The following is a 12,643-nucleotide window of genomic DNA, read 5'->3' as shown; positions in this document are numbered from 1 at the left end:
TCAGAGGAAATTACACATGGAAACTGAATGCTAATTGAACGTTTCTTCAGCATAATCTTGAGTATACATTTGGTTAACACTTCATAATTAGGTCCGCCTTTACAGCTTTTATGCATGATTCATAGGTGACCATTAAAATATTAACATTGAGTTCTAAATCTGCTCAAGTGTATAAAGGAGTGATGTGCCAGTCATGTATATTCAACAAATTTGAAGTTCAAATCTGTGCTTCCTATGTCCCATGAATGACAGACACTCTCTGGCTGAAATCACCATTGTAACAGCGCTTTTTAATAAGGGCGTTTCTAAAGATTTGTGTGTTCAACTCGTTTCTAGGGTGATTCATCTCATTCTTGGTTTCTCTCCTTAATCCCAAGAGCGACTCATCACTCGCTCTTTAATATTTCATGTATCTGTTAGTCTTGCGTGCAGGCATAATAAAGTGTTTATTGATAGAATGCAAAGTGCGAGTCCATTTGTTAAGAAGTGTTTTGGCGTGTTGGATATGATTTAGATGTACAACACCTGAGTGAATGTATTTTTTGGGGAATATTACATGGTCAGACTGCAGCAAGATGAACTAAGCTGTATGGCAGCCCATAGAAAAATCTATCTCTATGTAAATGGTCAGCGAATGCCCCACCATTGACATCTAATATCGTTCAGTTCGCTTTTTTTGCACAGCCAGCTTTATTGCCACAGTGTTATACATATTCCTGACTAATGAGGCCTGTATCTTGCTAACCCCAGTCCCTGCAGGGTTCTTGTCATGTTACAAATCCCAGACCTGGGTGTGACCAGTCTCTTCACAAAGTGCACACAAAGCGAGAGAAAGAGGGAGGGAGGGAAAATGTGTGCGTAAGATGGGGTGATTGTGAGACTGAGTAGAGGGAGGTACCCATGTGGAAGATCGATAAATCTTATGGGTAGGAGTAAGGTAAGATAAATGATTGCAAAATAAATTCACTTTCATATATTCTATTTTTTTTATTTATACAGATTTCTCGAAGGGATGTTTTTGCAATTGTAGATGATAGTATGAGAGTTCGGTAATGTGCTTACTTTAATAAATATTTTTAATTAAACTACTTATTTATCAGTGACATCTTTTCTGAGATCGTTAAACACTGACAGATATCAAAGATAACATTGATAAATGAGACTAGCTTAATGAGTAATGTGTCTTTAATTAAACAAATTGCTGAACAGCACTGTTTTTGCAGAAAGAACATAAATACTCTTCACTATAACTGTGTGAGGAGAGGAAAGCTGTAACCTAAAGGGATAATAGATCAGAATTTAGATTAAGTGTTTTGTCCTATAGGCAATATGTCATTGAATGTGAATGGGTCTTTAGTAATCAATACGCATTAATAATGTCTGAAATGAAAACCTCCTAGTTTGGCAAATGTGTCTTTGCATGTGAGATTGTGTTTACTTCAGGGAAAGGATGGTCCACGGACAGACAGGGATAGTCAAAAAGATTTATGCCAAAACCAAGGAATTTTTAGAAGCGGAATTCAGCAAATGGGCTGAAGCGCCAGTGACCTATGACACTGTCTAGGCTGAATCTCGGGGGAAACGTGTTTATGATGCTGGCAAGTGGCCAGAAAGACACTTCAATTCGATCACTGTTGAAGTTCCTTGCTGTCATGTTACCAAAGGAGTTGTGATCATTTATTTTTTGTTATAAATCTTTAATTTAACAGAAGCAGAGTCAAGTGTAGAGTAGCTAATCAACCTATAGACAGGTGCCAAATTAAAGGAAAAACCTGAATAATAAATAATAAATGAACGGGGGAACGTAATGAATGCAGATGCCTCCAAAGAGGTGTACTGCATGATAATTCAGCAATTAACATCCTTTCATACTCTGTGGGATGTACAAATATACTGAGCAGGCCCAGTTGACCTCGATTTTGGACCAAGATGCCAAGAGGAAAGGATCTAAGTGACTTTGAAAGAGGGATCATTATTGGGGCATGAATGGCAGGAGCTTCAGTCACAAAGACTGCTCAACTGGCTCGTGTTCTGGACAAGTGGGCGAGTGCATGTGTGGCGACACCAAGAGAACGGTACAGGCCTGACTGCTTGACCCCTACTGTGAGGGGGTCCAGAGGCTCTATTATGCTGTGGGGGGCATTTTCCTGGCATGGTTTGGGTCCACTTGTACCCTTAGAGAGAAGGGTCACTGCAAATCATTATAAAGTTATTCTGAGTGATCACCTTTATCCTATGGTAAAGCATTTCTATCCTGATGGGAGTGGTCTCTTCCAGGATGACAATGCCCCTATCCACAGGGCACAAGGGGTCACTGAATGGTATGATGAGTATGAAAATTATGAATGATATGCTATGGCCTTCGCAGTCACCAGATCTCAACCCAGTTGAACACCTATGGGAGATTTTGGACTGACATGTTAGACAGCGCTCTCCACCACCATCATCAAAACCCCAAATGAGGGAATATCTTTTGGAAGAATGGTGTTCATCCCGCCAGTAGAGTTCAGAGACTCGTAGAATCTGTGCCAAGAGCATTGAAGCTGTTCTGGTGACTCGTGGTGGCCCAACACCTTACTGAGTCACTTTATGTTGGTTTTCCTTTAATTTGTCACCCGTTTATAGGTAGCATTTCTTTGGTAATTGCCCCTAGGTCCCAGCCTAAAACCCTTTTTTTTTAAATCACAACATTTGAGAAAGTAGAGGAATAAAATATACAAAGGCCCAACACTGTTATGAAGTTATTTTGTGTATATATACGGAGTGATCTGAGCTGCGCATGGGCCACACAGAGCTAAAGGGAACAATTTTGGGGCTACACAGCTCTGCTTAAGCCTCTGGCACTCATTTACAACTCTTCATCCATTTCGTTTGAGTGATTGTGGCACCACAGCAAGGAGGATCAGATGGGGGGCGGCTTTTACATCACATTTTGTTCAGTGGTTTTGTTTTGTGCTCAGTTATTTACACACAGAGACAAAATTAAACATATAGATAACCCCAAAATGTAATTCCATTGATCTCTGAAGGAATCCAGAGAGTTGGATTCATTTGCAAGACTAGGTAGCTCGTTTCAGACCCACGTCACTTTGTTCAATGCATTTTCAGGTTTAAAGACACCAATGCTTAATTTCCCACCTAGGACTGTAGTGATTGAATATCGGTGCTTAATTACTGGGAGAAGCAGATGGGTAATAGCAAATCACATGACAAATGTTAGTCATTGGATTGGGAAAGTAATTGCCCATTAGCTTTTATGTGCAACGTATTCCGCATTAACAGAAGATACATTGTGTCTTTGGCGTACTGGTAACGGCAGACGGCAAACAACAACACAGTACATGATGTGAAGGAAGACAAAATACAAATCTCTTTTGTGCCTTTGTTTGCTATTTTTAGTGCCAAGCAGGGTAATTTAATTTAGCAAATTGGCCAAAGCATTGTTCTTCCTTTAAATGTTTAGGTTCCTTTTGAAGACAATTTTAAAACCCAGTCTTAGTGCCCCAGTGAATACGGAGCCATAGCATCATGCCACCGAGAAATGACTAGAAAAACTCTGTGTGAAATAGCCTATAACCAACCCACACACCTGCTGTCTGGGGCTCTGCCCATCATCTTCCAGCCCTGTGTTTGCCCAGTGCTTGTCTGTCTGGCGTTGAATTAAGGAGGGATCCTGGCAGGGTGCCCTGGTGTTTGCTGGCACGCGTCCCACTATTCCACTTAATGGCAATGCCCTGTGGGGTCGGGCGTGCATTAGCAGACCTCTGCACTGCTCAGTGAAGCGGACGCTGATTGACTGCTCTCATGTGGTCAGCTGGTTGAATGACAGCTCCTCCTAAGTGCTGCGGCAGTGGCAGCTTCATAGAATGAGGGAGGCTGGTTGAGGGAGTGGTCGGGGGGGGGGGTTATGCAAAGTAAATCATAAAGATAAAGGCTGAGTGCTGTCAAATGCAATCACAGGCCTGGGTAGGACTCATTTAGGTTCCCAATTAACCAACTGACTTAAGCTCACAGTTTGTCAGGTTTGTCAAAAGTCTTTTGGCCTTTCTTTCTTTTGGGAAAATTTCTCTTCAGGCATGACCAAGCCTTCTGGTGGCTCCAGGAAGCTACCCTAATCACTGGAGATTTTTTTTTTCTCTTGGGTTTCTTTAGTTTTTAATTATTTGAGCTTTGTTTTTTCCAGTTACAATCTCAAGGGAATTTGCCTAACATTCATCATGAGTCCTAGATATTTTTTGTGTTTTGCCCTGCTTTTTTAAGTGTCAGATATTCAAAAGTTTTTTGTTTTTTTTTAAATGAGAAAGACATTCACACGAATTCACACGATCTGAAAAAACAAGTATGTTATCAGCTCAATGTTTCTTTTCTTCAACAGTGCTGCATTTGCATTGAGAGGATACAAACACTCCCCTGTCTTCAATTCAAACAACCGGCTTCAGGTTTTTTTTCCTCAGCAGGAACATACTAAATTCTTCCAAGACTAAATGAAAGTAGTTTTAATTTGTATTTGTTTTAATAAACAAATCTCCGAATAACACTATTTTACATGACTTTGACTTGTAGGAAGAGTCAATCTTACCATTACCATCAATTGATGAGTTTTTGGGGAGTCTATATGTCTCTCTCTAGGAACTTTTCCTGATTACAGCACCCTCTTGCTATGGTCTAAAATTGGTAGTCTTGGTCATCAATTCCAGTGGTGGATGTTGTGACACTGTCCAGTTTCCCAGTCTGTTAAATTAAACATTTTTTGGCTTGTAGTGCACGTAGCCTATAAAATCATGTATTATGTATTTTTTTCTTCTGGTATATAGGCTAAGCTTGAGCCCAAGCTGACCTTTTCTTTGTCCATTTCTCCCCCCTCAAGTCAAAGGCTCTGAGGGAGCGATGGCTGTTGGATGGTGCACCCTCTGCTGGCTCTGAGGAGGATGAAGCCAAGAAGCAACTTACTGAGGACGAGGCCAAGACCAAGGGCCTGGAGGAGGCCATTCTGAGGTGAAGGAGGTGGCAGTGGAGGGGTTGGGAAGGAACCACTGTTAATGAAGGGAGGTATTGGGTATCTCAGGGGATTGGTGCCAACTGATCGTGGAAGGGTTCAGGGTAGTGCATCAGTTGATCAACAAATGAGAACTGGAGCTCTATTTTATTTAAATGTATAAAAAATAGTCCCAAAAACAAGAGATAGATTTGGGGGATCTGTCCAGAAGTAACTGGTTCAGTAGACAAGTGGAAATAAACAGGTGTAGGACCCAGCAGGAGATTGTTACAGTGTCGTCAGGGAACAGCGTCTAGCTCTAAAAGGGACCAACAGTGAAGGCTCCCCTCTTTCTTTTTTTCTTTTTGATTTGTTCATTTTCGCTGACAGCGGACCAGTGGCATCAATCTTTTTTTCCCTGGCACTTTCAGCAAGCACAGCGCTCCAATCTTCTGATTAAATTCAGTCCTGGCAGCAGTGAGCTCTAGGCTAGCTCTCTGGCTGTGTCATTGGGAGTGGGGGAACAAAAAAAAAACCTGGCAAATCCGTAAATAACAGGAGCCCAGAAAGTTCACCATTGAGAAAGGGGAAATTCTTATTTATTTATTTATTTATTTATTTATTTCATGATGATGATGAAAAGTAAAAGGCCTCCTTTTTCCATTATTTTGAGTTTTCTCTGTATGCTTGCAGTCCCAGATCTTTTTATTCATATATCAATGATAGAATTTAGTAAAATAATAGCTTTATAAGACATCTTCTCAGTACAGTTCATAGTTTATATCCTGGGAGGCTGCCCGGATGTTTCAGATATTTCCGTAGCAAATGTGTGAAATATTAATACACAAACTTTAAAAGTGATATCAACCAATTAAAATAGCTAAGTATATGAATACATCTCATATCGTGAGAATAAAATTTAGAAATGCAACTTGCATTTATGTAACTCTCCATTACACAGTGCTTAGTACAGAGTTAACGGTATGGAGCGATTTCTCAGACAACAACAACAGGATCCTGAGGAAGCTAACTGCCTCACTCTTTGCCTGTCTGATATAATGCATTATTGGCAAAGAGAGTTTTCCAGTTACAGTTGATAATGTGGTGTATGATTGGTTCAATGCTGAAGTTCATCATTCTATGTTGCATAATCGTATACATTTAAGCTAAAAATGGGTAGTAGAGGACCTTTCCGTATCAACACTACAATCGGCATAGGCCTGCATCCGACATCAGCGCCACAGACGTGAGGCGAGAGCGAGTTGTGTGTGGGCTCAGTGCAGTGTGCTCCAGTCAGTGTGTAGCAGCGCTCCTCTGTGTGTTAAGCCCTAGTGCGAAGAGAAAATGTTTGCCATTCTAGCAGGGTTTTAATCCCCATGAAGACAGATGTCTGTGTTCCTCGGACAGCTTAGCGTTTAGTGGGGAATGTAGAGCTCCTTGACCTTACTGGCCTCTCAGATAAAATAGGATGAGATACCGTTTCGGAGAATTAAAACAGGAAAACTAATATTAGTGGGTGTTTGCGTTGCCTGGGCACCGATGTTGAAGGAGCAATGTGTGTATATATAGTACTGTGCAAAAGTTTTAGGCAGGTGTGAAAAAATGCTATAAAGTAAGAATGCTTTCAAAAATAGACATGTTGATAGATTATATTTATCAATTAACTAAATGCAAAGTGAGTGAACAGAAGAAAAATCTAAATCAAATCCATATTTGGTGTGACCACCCTTTGTCTTCAAAACAGCATCAATTCTTCTAGGTACACTTGCACAAAGTCAGGGATTTTGTAGGCATATTGTCAGGTGTGTGATCAAACAATTATAACAAACAGGTGCTAATGATCATCAATTCAATATGTAGGTTGAAACACAATCATTAACTGAAACAGAAACAGCTGTGCAGGAGAAATAAAACTGGGTGAGGAACAGCCAAACTCAGCTAGCAAGGTGAGGTTGCTGAAGACAGTTTACTGTCAAAAGTCATACACCATGGCAAGACTGAGCACAGCAACAAGACACAAGGTAGTTATACTGCATCAGCAAGGTCTCTTCCAGGCAGACATTTCAAGGCAGACAGGGGTTTCCAGGTGTGCTGTCCAAGCTCTTTTGAAGAAGCACAAAGAAACCGGCAACGTTGAGGACCATAGGCACAGTGGTCGGCCAAGGAAACTTACTGCAGCAGATGAAAGACACATCATGCTTACTTCCCTTTACAATCGGAAGATGTCCAGCAGTGCCATCAGCTCAGAATTGGCAGAAAACAGTGGAACCCTGGTACACCCATCTACTGTCCGGAGAAGTCTGGTCAGAAGTGGCCTTCATGGAGGACTTCATGACAAGGCCAAGCAACTCAACTATGCATGAAAACACAGGAACTGGGGTGCAGAAAAATGGCAGCAGGTGCTCTGGACTGATGAGTCAGAATTTGAAATATTTGGCTGTAGCAGTAGGCAGTTTGTTCACTGAAGGGCTGGAGAGCGGTACACGAATGAGTGTCTGCATGTAACAGTGAAGCATGGTGGAGGTTCCTTGCAAGTTTGGGGCTGCATTTCTGCAAATGGAATTGGTGATTTGGTCAGAATGAATGGTCTCCTCAATGCTGAGAAGTACAGGCAGATACGTATCCTTCATGCAATACCATCAGGGAGGCATCTGATTGGCCCCAAATTTATTCTGCAGTATGACAACGACCCCAAACATACAGTGTAAGACATTAAGAACTATCTTCAGCGTAAAGAAGAGCAAGGAGTCCTGGAAGTGATGGTATGGCCCCCACAGAGCCCTGATCTCAAAATCATCGAGTCTGTCAGGGATTTCATGAAAAGAGAGAAGCAACTGAGACTGCCTAAATCCACAGAAGGACTGTGGTTAGTTCCCAAGATGTTTGGGCCGACCTACCTGCCAAGTTCCTTCAAAAACTGTGTGCAAGTGTACGTAGAAGAATTGATGCTGTTTTGAAGGCAAAGGGTGGTCACACCAAATATGGATTTGATTTAGATTTTTCTTCTGTTCACTCACTTTGCATTTAGTTAATTGATTAATATAATACTATTTTTGAAAGCATTCTTACTTTATAGCATTTTTTCACACCAGCCTAAAACTTTTGCATGCACAATACTGTGTATGTGTGTATATATATATATATATATATATATATATATATAGCATATTCTGGAGCTGAGCTCAACTTCTCTCTCTCTCTCTTTCTCTCTCTCTCTCTCTCTCAGACTGGAGCAGGAGCTGGAGGAGTTGGAGACAGGCGTGTCTGCAACTTCGACCAAAGAGAACCTATCGGAGGCCGCCAAAGAAGAGGAGGGGAAGGCCGGAGACAACCCAGAGAAGGTGAGAAACTGCAGGCAGGCACTACAGATAATAGTGTCACCACGGGACGATAGGATATTCGACCATAGCAGACCATAGAGCATTCATACCATATGGGGCAGAAAGGTGTTGAGGGGAACTATCATTTTTTGTATTATCCTCAAGGGTTTGACAACTGATGTCCCCACTGGTATGCCAATATCAGCTATATATTGACAATCTCTATCTTCTGCTGATTGACTGAAGGATGGAATAGTAGACCATAATGATATAATGGCGCTTGCATTACCCATAGACAGGACAATGAGCAGTAGGGTTGAGATGCTATGGTTTCACCTCAGGTGCAGAGACATCCCCACAGCTGTAGGTCTGTTGTTGTATTGACAGTAGGTGGCACTGTTACTTCAAGCCACCAGCAACAGTTATGCCAACCCTGCACCCCAACCTCTCTCTCTCATTCTCTTTGTCATCAGTGTCTTTCAGACCTCCTTCCTCCCCCTCCCACCTCTTCCTTCTCCCTCCTTCCTCCCCATCTCCTGCAATCTTTTGGGATTCTGCAAGTGCTATAACTATATAACTAAGCATGTGGCCCAATTTAATATTATAGATATTCCATTGAAAATCTATTACTATTCAATTACTTGATCATTAAAGTTCAATAGGATGTTAATCTAATATCTATCTATGCCAAAAACGTTGTCAACATGGACAAAAACAATGGGTCAGTGGAGATATCTACGTTTGCCCCAATAGTTTTTTTTAACTTGGCTTATGGGTTTGATATCTCCACTTTAGATGGCGGAGCAATGTTGTAACTTGCATTTGTTATCATGCAGACAACATTGTTGGTATAGATAGATCTTACATTAACATTATATTGATAATTATTGAGCAATCTGTTGAGTGTTAATAGATTATCAATCGAATATCTATTTAATATTAAATTGGGCCATGTAATCTAAAGTGTTAAAAAAAAAAATCATTTCAAAAATCATTTCACTTTTACTGTTTCCAAACCTTATATTTAGGTGTGCTTGCTCTTCAACACAATAATAGTAATTAATTAATTAATAATAATAATAATTAATAATATTTGCAACTAACTCTGCCTCCAATCCATTTACGTTAGGCTTCCCTGCTAAAGTGGGTCAAATTCCCTGTGTCTCCCGATTTACAATGAAAAGAGCATTTATTAAACTATTCTGCCCAGCTGTAATTGATACTAATTGGATTAAGGAGCTGTTAGCTCACACTCCAAAACTACTTTCCACTTCTTTAGTGCCTCCTCTGCAGCCCTCTGATCCTTTGACAGCTTGTTCTCATGTTTTCTTTGTTAAGATAAAGAAAGTGTAACCTTTAAACTAGTTAATAAGTTATTAAGTTATTGGTATTGGTTATCTTTCAAGTCGGAAGCACTGACCAAGGGGTGAGAGACTCCTCCCCCGGCTTGTGCCCACACTACTGTCCGCAACTGTGGCTGTAGGAAATCTTGCTCTCTCAGCTCGCTGAGAAAGAGCTCTGCTACAAGGGTTTGTGTCTGCAGGCCTCGGTTTTAGATCCCGCTATGGCAGGTGGTCTACTGCCCTTGGCCCCCTCAGACCCTGGACCCCACGTCACCTGGTGTCCCTGGAAACCCAGGCATACACTCCGTGGTTTAAGCCTACAGGCCTAGGCGGCACTGCACCTGGTGCTTGGAATATACAGTGTTCTGTCCGGCAACAACAAGGTTGCATGTGGTTGGTGTTGCAGTGTCCCCGTGTCTATAAACATTGCTGGGTGGAGACGCTAGGTGCTCCACTTGTCGTGGCGGTGTTTCAGTTGTTGTGTGCCCCCTGGTGCAAACACTGACCGACGCCACCGCTGCACGTTTCCCTGGTCACACGCATGTGCGCTCGGTGATGAGCTCTTCGCGCCCCCGCCATTGTGCCACTTACAGCCGAAGCAACTTGCCTGCCTGGATTGGGGACATTCTATGCCCTGTCTGTCTGGGCACCAACAAGCGGGCATGAATTGGCTGTGACTTCCGGGTCCACTTGGCACCACCACAATCGCCGTCACGTCCGGCGATCTCCCACTCCGGCGAGTGACAGATTCGGTGGCGCTGGATCTCCGTCTCTCCCCGACCCCTCCGTCTCCTCCTCCAGAAATGCAGCTTCGGAGACAGCCTTGCCTCCTGTGCTCGCTTCTCTGCCTGCATCTGCTGCTGCGCTGACTGTCACGACTGCACCTGCCACGGCAGCTGCTCCCCCCGTGGCAACCGCGTCCCCCCTGCCGGACACGCGAGCATGTAAACAACAGGGAAGAGCGAGCACTCGCTGGTCTCACCCACCCCTCCTCCAACATTGAGTGAGGACATCCCTCCTGCTCCTGCGGGACAGGACCAGGAGTTCTGGATGGTGATTCAGAGGGCCGTGGAGTGTCTCCAGCTCCCCTAGCCCTCTGATCCTGCCCTGCCATGCTCCAGGTTTGAGAGAGGTCAGCGCTTGCAGCGGCCCTCCCGTTGCTTCCTGACCTCCTTGATAAACTGAGGGCCATGGTGCGGCAGAAGCAGGCCTGGTGGACTTCCCGCGGGTCAACTCCACGCTTGTCTCCCTACCTCTGCTGTGTGCAGAGCTACGTGACCTGGCCTGCCCCAACAGGCAGTGTCGTGTCATGGAGACGCTGCTTCGAAGGGCGTTTGAGGCAGGAGCCCAAGTGGCCTGCCTCAGAAACACAGAGAACCTGCTGGCCCTGTATTTGGCCCAGCTGGCTGAGCCCTCGGAGCACGACAACGCATCACCAACCCCGCCCCCTATCTCGGAGATAGCGGTGGAGGCTAACCAGCTGGTGACGGTGATGCATCAAGGGGCAAGGTCGACTGGGCAATCCCTAGCAGCCATTGTGGCAGTGCACCGCTAGATCTGGCTATCGCAGGCTAGGCTAGGATAGGACCCGCCTCATGGACACCCCCATTTCACACACCCTCTCACGCACCCTCCAAGAGAGAGAGCAGTCCCTGCAGCTGGCCCATGTCTACCCCGTTGCACCCCAGGCCCAGCAGCACAGGCAGCCTGCGGCAGCTCGCTGATGGGGAGGACTCCCGATCGCAACTCCCAGGCCACAGCCCAGGCAACAGCCCCACCCTCCTAAAGTTTCCACCCCATCTTGGATCGGAGATGCCTGAACCGCCACCTCAAGGTGTTGCGCTTCAAGATGCTCTACCTGCACACCATGTCCCAGGCCATCAAGCCCGGCAACTGGTTCACCACAGTGGATATGAAAAATGTGTACTTTCACATCCCCATTGCACAAGCGCACAGGAAGTTTCTCTGGTTCGCCTTAAAGGGCAGATCGTTCGAGTTTGCTGTTCTCCCCTTCGGCCTGTTGCTTGCCCCACGTACTTTTTCCAAGTGCATGGACGTCGTGCTAGCCCCTTTGCATTGCCAATTGGTCCGCGTCCTCAATTACCTAGACGACTGGCTGGTTTGTTCTCACTCGAAGGAGCAGGTTTAGAGCTCTCAGAATTAGGCCTCCGGGTCAATTGAGATAAGAGCCGCCTGATTCCGTTGCCATGCTCGCCACGCTGGCGCCAGAGAGAGTTGCCTCCATACACGCATATCTCTCCCTCTTCCGACTGAGAGCTCGTGTCAGGGTGTCCCTTTGCCAGAAGCTGCTGGTCCTCCTAGTGGCTGCATCACAGACCCCCACCTTGGCCTCCTCCAATTGAGGCCGCTGCAGTGGTGGTTCAGGTCTCTCAAGATGCACCCTTGCCGTGATCGAGCATGCCGAGTCACAGTCATTCCAGAGTGCTGGAAGGTGCTATGTTAGTGGCGGAGCCCTCGGTGTGCCCCTGGGCCCAGTCTGCCGCCGAGCAGTCATGACGATAGACGCCTCCAAACAAAGTAGGGGAGCAGATTGCGATGGACGTGGAATCCGAGGCAGGTGGACGGAGCCCGCACGGGCCCTCCATATCAACATCATGGAGTTACAAGCAGTACTCCTCGGACTGTCTCATTTCCTGCCAAGGAAGTCTCCGGTCGCGCAGACTGTACTGTCTAGCACGCCGTCTGCTTTTGTGGGCGCAGCCACCGCTCCATCAGAGCAGTTCACCTCCCCGGCCTATCCAACACGGTGGCAGACCTCCTCTCTCAGGGAGGCCCCCCCGGTTTTGGAATGGCGCCTCCATCCACTTGTGATACAGCAATTGTGGAGGCAGTTCGGCAGAGCAGAAGTGGATCTCTTTGCCTCGGTAGAGTCCACCCGCTGCCCACTATGGTTCTCCATCCGAGACCACTCAGGAACCCTAGAGGGCGCTAGCCCACACATGGCCACGCTGTCTCATTTACGCGGTGGTCCTGGAGAAGGTCAG

The 12,643-nt window shown here is 45.1% G+C and overlaps 1 protein-coding gene across 3 annotated transcripts in view; it reads left to right on the top strand.

Moving 5' to 3' along the window:
• The window catches only part of palm1a (paralemmin 1a), a 58,666-nt gene that overhangs the window by 33,593 nt on the left and 12,430 nt on the right, over nucleotides 1-12,643 (top strand). For all 3 annotated transcript variants that reach the window (XM_066696304.1, XM_066696301.1, XM_066696303.1), the window contains exons 4-5: nucleotides 4,868-4,995; nucleotides 8,202-8,316. In XM_066696304.1, the coding sequence (XP_066552401.1) occupies nucleotides 4,868-4,995; nucleotides 8,202-8,316 (243 nt within the window). The remainder of the gene's footprint in view (nucleotides 1-4,867; nucleotides 4,996-8,201; nucleotides 8,317-12,643) is intronic.

Source organism: Amia ocellicauda, chromosome 22 (assembly GCF_036373705.1).
Source record: "Amia ocellicauda isolate fAmiCal2 chromosome 22, fAmiCal2.hap1, whole genome shotgun sequence".
Taxonomy (NCBI): Eukaryota; Metazoa; Chordata; class Actinopteri; order Amiiformes; family Amiidae; genus Amia; species Amia ocellicauda.
This window is presented reverse-complemented; position numbering and strand designations above follow the sequence as displayed.